The sequence below is a fragment of the Podarcis erhardii genome, assembly GCF_964252035.2.
Source record: "Podarcis erhardii genome assembly, chromosome: 3".
Classification (NCBI taxonomy): Eukaryota; Metazoa; Chordata; class Lepidosauria; order Squamata; family Lacertidae; genus Podarcis; species Podarcis erhardii.
Genome location: NC_138507.1, coordinates 83,897,522 through 83,911,607, shown reverse-complemented (window position 1 = coordinate 83,911,607; position 14,086 = coordinate 83,897,522). Strand labels below are relative to the sequence as shown.

Genomic DNA, 14,086 nt, shown 5'->3' with positions numbered 1-14,086 from the left:
AATACCTTAAGCAACCGCACTTAAACAGTTAGCTCTAACAATTAGTGATAAAAAGCCTCTTGTCTTTCCCTGCTCCCTAGAAACATTAAGAACAAAAGAGCCCTGCTGGATCAAACCAAACTTGGATCTAGTCCTGCATTCTGTTTCCCCACAGCAGCCAATCAGTTGCCTGTGGGAAGCAAATAAGCAAGACATGAGCGCAGAAGCTCCGTCCTGCTATGTATAGAATGGTAGAGTTGGAAGGGACCCCCAAGAGTCATCTAGTCCACCCCTCTGCAATGCAGGAATCCTGCCCACTGTTGTCCTTGGGTGGGCTTGAACCACCAACCTTCTGGTTGTTTCCTAGAGGCTATTAAGAGGCATGTTTCCCCTGATCCTGGAGATAGAACATTACTAGTAGCAATGACAGCCTTATTCTCTAGGAACTGTCTAATCTTTTAAATATTTCTGGGTTGGTGGCCATCACCACACCTTGCAAAAGTGAATTCTGTATATGCTTTGTGAAGTACTTGGCTTTTTCCTGTTGTCTGTCTATCCTACCATTCAGTTTCATTGGATCACACCAGGTTCTAGTATTACGAGAGACAGAAACACTTCTATGTACTTTCTCTATATCATGCACAATTTTATAAATCTCTAGCATGTCGTTCCAAACTTGTCCCCCCCCCCAAACTTAAAAGACCCAAACACTGTAACCTTGCCATATAAGTCTCCTGATCATTTTGATTTCCCTTTTTCTGCACTCTCCCCAGTTCTACAATACTCCTTTTCAGATGCAGAGGCTAGAACTCTAACTGGCATTCCAAATGGGCATTATTAAATTGGCTGGGGCTTTAAATACCTTTTACTGTTGCATACTGGGTCACCATTTTCATTGAGCTATCCATCAGAATTATATCCTTCCTGTATAGCTAGTGCTAGCTTAGAATCCATCAGTATCAATGTGAAGTTTGGATTTTTTGCCCCAGTGTACACCATTTTTATTCACATTAACACACATTTGTTTTTTAACTCAGTTTGGAGGGAATGTTTTGGAGTTATTCATGATGCCTTTTTGTTTTTAGTAACCGGAATAATTTGATGTCATCAGCAAACTTGGCCTCCACACTGTTCACCCATAACTCTAGGTCATTTTTGAACAAGTTAAAAAGCAGACGAGTCATTACAGATCTTTGGGGACTCCACTTTTTATATAATTGTGAGAACAGTCCATTTAGTCTTACTCTATTTTCTTCTGTCCATTTATTCTTAAATTCATTATTGATCCTTAATAGACTGTCATCTTATATTGAGCTTGTCAAATATGTGTCTCAGTGGATGCCGTTGGGTTCCAGCTCCCGTTAGCCCATGGCCAGGGGCCAGAGATGATGGGACATGACCCAGATACTTTTGGAGAGGATCTTCACTGAAAGCTTTGTGAAAGTCTAAGTAGGCAGTGTCTACAGACTCACCCCTAGGACATGCTTATTAAGACTCTCTCAAAAGGTTATACAGATAGAGCATTCACGTGTAGAAGCCATGCTGGCTCTTCTTCAGCAATACTTGTTCTTCTAAATGTTTATTAATTTATCTTAAATAATGTTTCCCACCAATTTACATGGAACAAAAGGCCTGCTACTTCCAGGATTGCCTTTTAAAAATTGGAATTATATTGGCAACTTTCCCATGTTTGGATATAGCAATACATATTTTTGTTAGAATATTAGCATTTTCACTTTTCCATCCAAGTGTAGATCGATGAAATTACTTGTTAACTTTTGTTAGTAATGCCTTCACACATCACCACTCTTTGCCTCAGTTCTTGAAACTCCATACGCTTACTTGAACTTAAAACCTAAGCTGAATTTACAGTGACATGGAAAAAGCTAATCCTACAGTTGTTTATAAGCTAACTGACTTTCCCACTTGCTAGGTCTGAACTGTGGGTCTTCATCAGTGTATAACTGTATATTACTTTCTGTCCCATTTCTGTCTAGGTTAACTGCAGCCGCTCAAGGCTTCCCTGATAAAGGAGAGCAGCATGAACTGTAAGTTTCTACAGAATTACCTCCTCTAAGTTTCAGGTCTTGAACTGTTTAGGATACCACACCACACCCCACTTGCAATTTAGCTCCTGGCATACACAGTGTCCTTTGCTGTGTCCTTATTTCAGTTTCAATTGATTAATTAAAAAATGAGTAGCACCTACCTTCTGCTTGCATTTGTGTTTAATTCGCCCATGTGCATAACAGTTTACCTCAGTGCTTCATCACTAGGGCTAACGTGCTTTGCCAGCTGCGGTTTCCCAAGTGCTCACAGAGTATATGACACAGGGCTAGAGAACTGGTGGCCCTCCAGAAGTTGATGAGCTCCAGTTAGCCCAAGCCAGCATGGCCAGTGATAAGCGATGACTGATCAACATTGTTCTTGTGGCCTTAAGTGCCACAGGAAGAGATATTACTGAAAATTAGAGACTCTTTGGCTGCTGCTTTTATCTTGAAGCCACAACACACCTGGCCCGATCCTTTGAACTAGATAAGAAACCTTCAAAATTCTTCAGTATGCAATATTGTGTCTGCCAGCAAACTGCTTAAAAATTGACAGATAGCTCTGGAAACATAATATGTAACTAACACAATTGCTCCACAACTAGACTATTATGTTTTAATGGGTGTTAGTCGTTAGGAAGGACCAGAAGGTAACAACTTCCACTGGGGTTTCCTCGTGTAAAATTACTTAATGAATTCATTGTCATAACATCCTTTTGCTCTTCTTGAGCAGAAGTCACCCAGCTGTTAATAAAGAGTTATGAAAGATGAATCCAGCAGTCCACATTTTGGCTGAGGTAAAACCATGTGCATTTATTTCATCCGCATTTTTAGAATTAGTTAAGCATAAAATTAAATATGTTGACTGTAATAAATTCAGTCATACAAGTGCAAGTCTCCAACTATAATGAATGGCAGATTATTTTAAAAAAGGTACCAGTAAATCATAAGAGGGAGCATGTCCATTTGACCTTTATTGAAGTATACAGGAGGTTCTTTTTAGAAATCAAATATGAGAATGGAGATATGGCCAAACGTAAAATCTATCAAATTCAGTGAAAACTGTCCGACTTTAAATAGTAGCTGTAAGAATGACCAATATATATTCTTTGTTACAACCGCCCTCACTCTACAAGTAAAAAAAAAAATTATAAACATTCAGTAAACATTCTTTCCTAAGGTAGCTTCCCTTATATAGCAGTGATTTATCCATTCTTGTATACATAACTTTTTAAACATACCAATCAGTGGTTCTCACAATTGGAAATAAAAGCACAAAAAAGTTTACACTCTTGTACAGGTAAATAAAAGATCATCTTGAATTAATCTGTATATCCTGAAGGGCATAGTATAGTTTCATTACCTATTACATAATTAGCTTCTTAGATACAAATATTGACATATTTGGCTTGTGCTTCAAAGCCTCGTGTGTCTATCAAGTCCATGTCAACGCAGCTCATAATTTGAAGTCACTTGGGAGGTCTTTACTGCTGCTCGGTTTGACTTGCTCGTGCAACAGAGCATCCTCAGCACTTGTCATGGCACTGCATTTCTCAGCTGAATCATCAGCATCTGGGTCCAGGCCTTCGGGACAGGGGAGTTTCTGAAGCTCTTCCCGCAGTTGAGCTGTGTGACGCTGTGCACATAAAAAATCATAGTGAGGAAAGGGGCTCACTCGCAGCAATTTAGGTGTAGTCATACTGCAATACTTTCACTGATAAAATGAGAAACTGCTGCAATAAAAGATCTGGAGTTTTCATGTGGTGATCATTGTTATTTTTGCTATTCCCTACTAGTGGGAGCTGCAGGAAGATTATTAATTAAGAGTAACTCTGTGCAGCAGGTCTTTGTGCTCATATCATAAAGCAAGACCCAGTTCTGAAAGCAGCACAGGGGATTTCAGTAGAACCCACTTTGAACCTTTAGACCTACCCTTAGACCTTCCGGGTCAATGCAACAAACTCGTGGGTGGGGATGTTGAGTTGGGTTCACCACGTAGGCACAGCAGCACCATATGAGCTAATTAAGCCCAGTTCTAATAATGCTTAAACAGGGTTATAGACTAGCGTATAGATGTGCCTGCAATGTGCAGAACTATGCCATTGGTTTTCTACAAACCTTGCCTGTTGTATTTAAACCACACACAAAATGAATGTCTTAGTGAAGCTATTGCATGCCCTATACCTCAATGACTGGGCAGCTGACATTCATACTTGCAGACATCAAAGTGATGAACATGCATGTTTGTGTGGATTAACACTTTGCCATTGCCCATGTTTGTTCCATCCACATGCCAAGATCGCATAAGGCTATGCAGGGGGATGGGGCTCCTATGGCCCTCCAGATATTGTTAGACTACAATTTCCATCACCTTTGACCTTTGCCCATGCTGGCTGGGGCTGATGGTAGTTGGAGTCCAACAACCTCTGCAGACCATAGATTTCTTGTGCTATAGGCAAGGATTTACAAGTGCAACAATGTTTTATTTAAATGGCTTTGGTGGACAGTTGGAGGACTAACTTCAAAATGAAATATTAATATAGAAAATATAACCAGACCAACAACGAAAGCTGGTAGTTTGTGATTTGGCCAACCTGTTGTTGAAAGTAGCAGGCCCCACAGCTGCCCCTCTTACCCTTTGAAACATTTAGTAAGGCAAAATGTATGACATGACACTGAGTTGTGAGCTTCCACATCCCTGCTCCTCTCCACTGGCTGCTGTTGGCAGGGATGGGAAAACTTAGCTGTGCCTTATTAATCACTAATGGAGGCAAGATGGAAGGGACACATAGCTGCCACTCTCCCCTGACACAGATGAACTCCTTTTTGTAACAGATCCTATTTCTAGAACTGCAAAGTTAACACAGGAGAAAACTGCTTTAAATAAAAAATGGGTGCAAGTTAGTTGATGCATTCCAGTATGTTCTAATTACAAGTAGGGCATATGGTGGTGGGAGGAGCAGCAAGAAAAATGTGGTCGCAAATTATTTACTTTTTTTGTAAAGTGCCATCATCTTTAGAGAGTGTGCAGTGAATGCTTTTAACAGCTCTTATGACTGAAGTTAGTAGTAAGGCATCAAAAAGGTTTTATTGAATCATGGGCAGTAATCTCATCTGTGAACCTTACCTTTAGAGCGGCAGCGTGATGAGACATAGTCCTGCCTACCCGTTTATCGCTGCTGTACTGTTGTATATCTGCTATCCACTCCTCACACTGAGCCATGATTTCTACTCTCTTCAAGTAGAAGTGTTTGTGTATAACCTGTAAAAAGGCAGATTGAAGGTTAAAAAGATAGTGTACAAATTACAGAACTGTAACACCATTTTAATTGTGCACCCTCTGCTAACAAATGGACAAGTTTTGACTGTATTATTCTGCTGCTGCATGAATCTGAAGTTAAAGCACCATATTTAGATACCAGAAATGGCCAACTATATGATGCAAAAGTAACAACTGTTTAGACAGATCATTTTCTGTGGTATCATAATATACCTGGAGAATGTCCTCATTTCTTTGCAACGTTTCCTTCTTTTGTGGGAAAAGCCATATATATCTGAACTGACTGAAATAATGTGCTTAATATGCACATAAGCAAAGATGCCTCTAGGTGATGTCTCTTGGGACATCTTGAGATTGTGGGATCAAATGGGTTACTATCCAGGCTAAATTTTAATAAAAATCAATATTTATCATGAATAAATCTTCACCAAAGAGGTGATTTATAACTACAGATTAATGAAAGCTAGATTAAAATGTGGCATTCTGCCAAAACTAGATCAGAAATCCAAATATGCATCCAACACAGAAATATAAAATATCAACAAAATTCTCTAATATGAACAATACTTTTGAAAATTATTTAAATATTTAAAAATTACTAGACAATTCAACATTTTGGTTCTCTTCTTAAGGGCAAACATATCCACAAATGAATAAAGAAATCTTCTGTTAGCATACTTATTGTACGAATTGGCTCTTTGGTATAATATTTACAGGCTCTCTTGCTATAGTAAGTAATACTAATTTCATTGGGCAGGCTGATATTTGTGCAGTAAGTTCCCCATTATGATTAGTTATATTTAACAAATACAACAGTGTACCAAAGTTATACTTTTACACACTTTGTAAAGGTAAAGGGAAGCTGTACCTCAGTTTATATATTTTAACCTATATTTGTACATGTTTGTGACATTAAATCAAACTACCTAATCTGTTCAACAAATTATTTTTAAAATTCGATTTAAACAAAAGCATGGAATGGCTTCAGATAGTGTTTCTGCATTTAACACATATTTGATAATCAATTTGGTAAACGAGCTTTTGATTTTAATCAATAAATTTATTACTGGTTTAAATCTCCATTTTGTCTGAAATAAAACAGAGGTGCTTATTCTGATTTACCTCTATGGCAGTGTATGTGTGCGCACTGACTCTCATAACTAAAAAGCAATTTGGAGCAGAACACAAGATCAAGTGCAACCCTACTTCTTCCACGGTGGTGTGAATTCTTTTTGCCTTTCAACAGGGTTAAACTTGCACTAGCACCGACTTTAACAATGGCTAAAAACAGCTGCTTTCAAAATCCTCATATTAACAATGAACTTTGATTACCAATGATTAGAACTGGTAAATGAAGGCAGGGGGCTTTCTGAAAGTGTATGATTATGTGGCACAATCCACATCCCTGAACTGCAATTTGTATGCACTTGGTCTATTTATTTCCATAAGGTTAATGTCTGAAACTGGGCAATTTGCATGGTAAGGCAGTTTACATACTTGCAGCCACCAGAAAGCTAAGATAACCTGCATTATTGTACCCAGTACAATTATGTACTGCATAATATGTACATATATACCAATGTGTCTGCATTGTGTGGGTGCTAGAATTAAGAAATATCTACTGTAACAATGGGGGCCTCTTGGATTTCACATCCCCTTTACATAATTGCGTATGTGGCTGGCAAATGGATGATGGGAGGCAAGAGAGTTTGTGTTGTGGGACTTGAACAAATCCAAGGCAGTGCATTATCAACTCCTGCCCCAGATGCAAGCCTGCAAGGTCACTTCCAAGCCTGGCAATAAGCCAAGAAGAATGGGAACCTACATATAATACAGAGAAAGGGCCAAGTACGTATTTTATTAGAGTGTCTTAAGTGCTTCATACCCTTAAAAAGCAGAAGCTAGTGCTCTGGCTTGTCCTTGCCATGCTGTAAAGGGTCAAAGGCATTTTCAACGTAGCACTGAGTCTGAGACTCTTCATTATTTTACTTACAGCACGTGAAGTGCAAAGGGAGGAAATCACAAGGGAGGGTCTGTGAGTAGGGTTTAATTACTTCTTCAGCAAAAAGCATTACTGACATTCTTATGGTGCCCCCGACCATAAAAGAAGTTAGATTTTTCACTGCAATCTCTATCTACTAGTCATGAAGACTAATCTTGTTGCAGGAAAGGACAGGAGGGGTATTGCTCAGGCCTAGGATATTATTATGTGTGCCTATGGCCAATATATCGTGAGCACTACTCAAGTTTTCATAACCTGTAACCTGCTCATAAAATGCAAAAAGTCCTGTTGGCTATGAACAAAACATAATTTTTTATAATTCAAATTTATAGCTCAATTTTTTTTATGTAAGTGGTTTAAAATGTGGGGAGACATACTGCAACCATAGCATGAGACTGGCTCCCCTGCCCCAAGATAATTTTCTAGGCATGTCTGTATCACCGTTATTGCATTAATCACCCTTGGTCCAATTTCCTTGGATGCTAGGCAAGGTACTAAATTCCCTACTGCAAAATAACCTTAATTTTTGACATGTACACCTTTATAGTCAATTAGAGGCATGAAATTATCAAGGAAAATTTATGACAAATGTCAGAACTCTCGCTTGGCTACATTATTAGCCAATTTATTAGCAGTATCAAATATCGTTGGGGAAGAGGTAGATCACAGCCTGATGGCATCTTAATTAAAATACTGAAATAAAAGGGAATCTAGATGATTTACTACTAGCGATAGAAACTATTTTTCTTCAGACTCAGGTTTTGTCCCCCACCCCCAACAACCAAACCAAACAGAGATGTTCCCTGTGGCCATTTTCACATCCAGGGGAAAAGGGAGAAACACTACATACCAACATTAGAAAGAAAATTAAGCCATTCAGCTGTTCATATTTGTCAACTATTTCCATTTGCCAAACAATCCTCACTTTAAGCACACCAATATGGGATGGATTCACAGTTTGAGATGCAATTAGTATTTTTTTCCTGCTCAAACAGTTTTTGGTCAAAGTTGATAGGCAGAATAGGTATTTTAAGATGGAAGCAGTTATCCTGACCAAAACAGGTTTTGCAAAGGTATATAAGGGCTGTATGTGAACTCATGCATTTGACATTACTTCAAATTGCACCTACCTGACTATTCAAAATTTGGCTCTGGCACACAGTGGCAGACCACATTCAATTCTAACTGCGAGACAATTATTGATATGTTTTCTGTAACACAGAACTCCTCAGAAACTGATGACCAGGGTGGGGGCCCACAAATACCAGGTTTGCTTACAACCCAGGCTTTTTTTGTCCTTGCTACCAACAGGTCTTCTGGGATTGCTCAGATGACTTTAAGACAACATATGGATTCCTATACAGAAGCTTGAGGAAGGCAAGAAATAGAAGGAAACTCTCCTGCTGTGTCTTCCTTCCTCTCATGTGCTGGAAGATGTGGATAAGCAAGAGTTTCTTCTGCTGTTTCTAACATTCTCCATACATCCACCTCTGAAGAGCCTTCTGCAGTTGTTAAAAGTCTTTGGAGTCATGGGATCTCTTTTCACTTGTGCAGCAATTTTGGAGAAGGGAAGAAAGAGCAGGGGAAACTCCTGTTACTTCTTTCCTTTTCCTAACTGGAAAACAAGCAGAGCCTGTCACAGGCTACTGGGAGACCTCGCAGGCATAGGCAAACTCTGGCCCTCCAGATGTTTGGGACTACAATTCCCATCAGCCCTAGCTAACAGGACCAGTGGTTAGGAATGATGGGAATTGTAGTCCCAAACATCTGGAGGGATGGAGTTTGCCCTATGCCTGCCTCAGGGACAAATACACCTTCCTACCTGTCCTGCTTTTGGGCTTCCCAGAGACATCTAGTTGGTCAGTCTGAGAAACTGGATACTGGATTGGTTCTTATCATGACTTTTTGACTAAAACCAATGCAGCCCAATTGCCGCAATAAACCTGAATTTATGCAATTATCCATATCCCTGTTATGAAGGTAACACGTTTCTCAGGATTCTACATTTAAAATGGATGGATCATAAGCAGGTATGGCACAAAGCACTAACCTCTTTAAAACATGGTGAAGGATTTCTGATTTGTTCAAGCATAGCCCATTTGACTGTTGCTTGCCGTATATTTCCATCGTATTCTCTGGAACTCTGTGTGCCGCTTGGAGTCCCTCTCGATCTTTCGTATCCTGGTTCATTGAAATAGGGCTCTGCAACTAATATGAGGGATTGCACAGACACCAATACCTGTGGACAGACACAGTTGAAGGAGTTTGCAAGCAGTAAAAAGAACAAAACAGACCATTGCCAAGGTCAGAACAATAAAAACAACCTAAACCTTTCCTCTTATTCTCAAACTTTTGCATAGATTGACCCAATGGTGGCAATGCTTTGCATCTGCCATTTGCAGTGCCAAAGAAGGATCTATTTGTTTCAATGGATTCTTTTTAATAATATAATGGACCATTAGAGAGTGAGGGAGGGAGGGGGGGGGAGAGAGAGAGAGAGAGAGAGAGAGAGAGAGAATGTGTATGTGTATATATATAAAACATACATTCATTTTCAATGAGTAATTACGCTATGGCTCTTGCCATTTGCTAATGTTAATCAATACTAGGTTAAAGTCTGGAAAAGCCAATCTTAGTCCCCTAAGGTTTTGCTCTTGAGGTCTTGACAAATTCATTTAAATGCTTTATTTGCTAGGACTATGCTTGATAAATATAATTATATGATTACAAGCATATTAATATTAATATGACACCACATATAAATATTAATATGGCACTTGACTACAGCAGCCAAGTTGAATAAGGGAATATTTACATAAAGTAAATTAATATTGGGGAAGCATGATTCAGTGGTGGATATTTAGTGTACATTAATATCAGTTAATACATTTTGGAGTTATCATCATAACATCAATATAAAAAGAAAATTAGGTCATCAGATCGCAATTTTACAACAGTAAGCTGAATATATTTAAGGCATATCCTAGACCTGACAACATTACAAAAACATTTCATTTTAACTTGAACACACATACTAATTCCTCGTTGGAAAGTATATTGAAATAGCTCCAAAAAAATCAACAGAAATATATAGACTGGGATCTCATAATTCTCAAACATACTTTCCAAAGTGCACCTTGAGCTGCAACAAGACCCCCCAATTTTCATGATATTTTTTTTTTGTACTGCTGCATAAAAAGTGACTGCACTGAAGTAAATACAAGAATGAATGGTAATTTAGATTATCCTATATATATTTATTTGAAATGATATCAGAGAACAAGGTGCAGTGATGGAAATACATTGGCTTTTGAGGCTTTTGTCTTGCAGAAAAAAACTTTGTTTTCTGAATTATTTACACACCCACCCTCCAGCTTCCACACTGAAGAAAGCCACATACTTGTAAAAAGCTTGATGTCTGGGGATTCCACTTCTCTTCTGGTCTTCCATGCCAGGTGTTAAGAATACTTAAGCAAACCTGAAGATAAAGGTTTTGAACAGTTATATATATATAAATATCAGTACATAGTTGCAATTTATACATTATTGTTCTAATTCACAGATTAATGATTTTCATATATGAGTTGACTGGTGCTGTCTAATCCAACATCGTCATCCCTATTCTCTCTTCAGTAGAGCAGGATCCCTCTTTCATCACTACAGTACAGTTTGCTTCCAGAAAGGCAATCCATACATGGATGCCTGCTTCCATTCACTGACAGGCTTTTGTGAGACACTGCCAAGCAACTGGACTATATCCTAGAGTAAAGCAGACAGGCTTCTTGAAAAAATAAATCAACGTGTTACTGTATGTACTCAAGCATAATGTGCCATCAAATCTAATGTGCACCTTAATTTTCGCAACATAATTTGGCCAAAAAAGGTGAGCATAAGATTCAAGTAAATATGGTATATGGTTACCCATGTAAGTTAAGCTATCCATAGGTACCTATTTACTCAGAATGACTAGAAATTGTTTCAACCACATTAGCCTGCAATAAAATAGCAAAACTATTTACCTTGCCATCATTGTAAAGATTTGGATTGAATCTCACACTGTGTCCTCCAGTTGTTTCCAGATTTACAAGTGGAGGTGAATTAGGATAGTCTTGCGGAAAATACACATCAAATTCAAAACAGCCATTTGCATAAGGTGTGTCTGCTGGGCCAGTTATCAAAACCTTTTGAAAAAGACAAATAATGTTACAGCAACCAGCTTGGGAAACTAGTATATCATATACAACACTTTAGAACTAGGGATGGACAAATCCTGTCAGTTTGTTTCTCTCAGCTTCTCATTTTTCCATTCTTGCATCCACTTTGCCCCATTTCTGAATTACTTTGTGATTTTTTAAAAAGAAAAGTCTGCACAAAAATCTATGTGTGTTTTTGCAAGGAATTGGGTATTATAAGCATTTTTTGTGCTCTCTTTTGCTTGTGGATTTTGAAGGATAGCTGTATTTGGTTTGCAGATTGGTTTTGGGAAATGCAAATTAAGTGGTTCTGCATTTTTAATATGAACCAAACACATTTTCCCTCTGTCTCTAATTAGAACTGCAAGTGCTCACTGGACCAGGTCTTATTCTAGAGAAATATCATTGACAAGTCCAATGCTATCTTGCATGTTTACTCCCTCAACAAAGACACAGCCCCTCTGCCCATAAGCCACATGATCTCCTCCAGGACCCCCCACTTCTTATAGGATTCTAGCGTAATATCTGCACATCTTTCCCTCTCTCTCCTCCAACTTCGTTTCCTTGAATCAAAGAGTAGTAAACATCTAGCAAAGGGGGGTAAGTATCAGGCAGCCTGTGGGCCAAATCTCACCTGCATAACTGTCAGCCAAGAAGTAAAAATAAAATAAAAGGCACAACAGAAACAGCAACTGTTGCAAGAAGACTTACCAATAGGCTAATTTGGTAGGAAAGTTTATGTCCCTCCATCCCCACCCCAGCTAGAGAGAACTTCTGGCAAAAAATAGGTGCTGAACAGGCTTTTAGGAAGATGCGCTTTTTCAAATTTATCATCAATGCCCTGGAAGTTTCTGAAGTGGAGGCGAGCAGGAGCAGTACATTAAAAAGTTCCCTCTCCTTCTCCAAGTCCCGTAGAAGCAGAATAAATCATGCAAAATAAGCATTAACGTGATTTAGACACATCAGAGACCTCTGCTGTTTTTGGAACACAAGTCTGATTTTTTTACCTTCATGATGTCTAGTCTCTCCTCATCACAGCGGACAAAGACACTGGATGAAGAGGAAAGAGGCAGCGATGTAGAAAGTGTTACAGCTTCTTGAGCAAGACGTCTGGCTCTGGCAGCACTGTTTGCATCACTAGCATTTTTCACCTGTGACATGTAGTGGTAATTTACTTTAAACACCAGTTTTCCATCGTCATCTTCTGAAACCATCTCAAAGGTATCTAAAGGAGTGAAAAGTAATGTTTTAATTTATTAGAATGTAATTAAATTGTATGAAGTATCAAAATTAATGGAAAAATCAGTCTGTATATAAATATTTCATTTCCCCCCTCCCCATAGCAACAAGCAATTCAATACAGTAAGATAAATTGGCAGACCCAAATACCTTCCCATTGTTAAAATATATGTAAGATACCTTGCTAGTCTTGCTAACACACACTATTATACTAAAATTATTCTAATTGGGCATAATTAAAGAGTCAATTGACAATAGTGTTAAATTGCATTATTGATAAATGATCATAGGAGAAAACATTAACACATTACACTTTATGGACCAAAAGTACATCTCTAGGTCTCCTGAACTTATTTTCTGTCCCATTAGCAGAATTCAGCTTACCCGCTTGAGAAGGTATTTATGCAGTTTAACTGCAAACATCACTACTCTTCCTTACCCCAAATATATAAGCAAGATTGACAATAGTGTTAAATTGCATTATTGATAAATGATCATAGGAGAAAACATTAACACATTATATTTTATGGACCAAAAGTACATCTCTCTTAGAGATTAACTAGTATCTTGGATAAACTCTAAAATACTGTCACTGGCTGATACATCTAGGACCTCCCAAAGCTACTGATAAATCCTGATTTTTAAATATTCTCTCCTTGAGAAAGACAACCGCAGCATGACAAATCTGATGGATTATTTGAAGATTATCTCCAGCATCTATGGATTGGCTGCTATGTTTCCTCATAAATGACAGAGAGCAGTCATACTGCAAAAACCAGGAAAAATTTACACATACCGACTTATTAACATGTTCTTCTTGGATCATAAACTACTTGTGCATTCTCTTTCAGCTTCAGGCTACGTAGAAAAATTGCTGATAATTTCCTAGAGATGTTAAGTGCCTTTGTTCCATTTTCTAAGCAAGAATTAAGACTGCATACTACTTAACCTTCAAATAGTAAGTACTGGTTCTGTCTGGTTTGCCAGCTACAGCCATTCCTGGACAGAGATAGCTTGACCTGTAGTCCATGTATGGGTAATCTCAAGACTGGATTACTGCAATGTCCTCTATGTGGGGTTGGTTCAGAAAGCTCCAACTGGGGCAAAATGCAGCGGCCAGACTTCTGATTTGGGGGGGGGGCGGGCGGGGGCACATGGCTGGCAACATGTGACACCATTGTTAAAACATTGGCACTGGCTTCCCATCTACTACTGAGCCAGGTTTAAGGTTCTTATATTATAGGGTTGCCAGAGGCTGAAATAGAGCCTGGGCCTGTACCCGAGCTGCCACACACACCCCTATATTTTAACCTCAGAAACCCAGACATTTGCTTGAAATTGTAAA

The 14,086-nt window shown here is 38.6% G+C and overlaps 1 protein-coding gene and 2 long non-coding RNA genes across 12 annotated transcripts in view; 2 read left to right on the top strand and 1 right to left on the bottom strand.

The window, feature by feature from the left end:
* The window catches only part of LOC309339589, a 28,245-nt gene extending 22,234 nt beyond the window's left edge, over positions 1-6,011 (top strand). For both annotated transcript variants that reach the window (XR_014155470.1, XR_014155471.1), the window contains exons 3-4: positions 1,977-2,027; positions 5,940-6,011. This is a non-coding gene — a long non-coding RNA (uncharacterized lncRNA). The remainder of the gene's footprint in view (positions 1-1,976; positions 2,028-5,939) is intronic.
* BIRC6 (baculoviral IAP repeat containing 6) overlaps positions 2,984-14,086 on the bottom strand; it is a 144,101-nt gene continuing 132,998 nt past the window's right edge. For all 9 annotated transcript variants that reach the window (XM_081857626.1, XM_081857627.1, XM_081857629.1 and 6 more), the window contains 6 exons: positions 12,510-12,727; positions 11,329-11,490; positions 10,710-10,787; positions 9,360-9,548; positions 5,155-5,289; positions 2,984-3,663 (listed from right to left, as the gene is read on the bottom strand). In XM_081857626.1, coding sequence (XP_081713752.1) covers positions 3,484-3,663; positions 5,155-5,289; positions 9,360-9,548; positions 10,710-10,787; positions 11,329-11,490; positions 12,510-12,727 — 962 coding nt within the window. In that variant the 3' untranslated portion in view covers positions 2,984-3,483. The remainder of the gene's footprint in view (positions 3,664-5,154; positions 5,290-9,359; positions 9,549-10,709; positions 10,788-11,328; positions 11,491-12,509; positions 12,728-14,086) is intronic.
* Positions 3,670-4,989, top strand: LOC309339596. The gene is made up of 2 exons (XR_014155479.1): positions 3,670-4,855; positions 4,895-4,989. It is a non-coding gene; the product is annotated as an uncharacterized lncRNA (long non-coding RNA).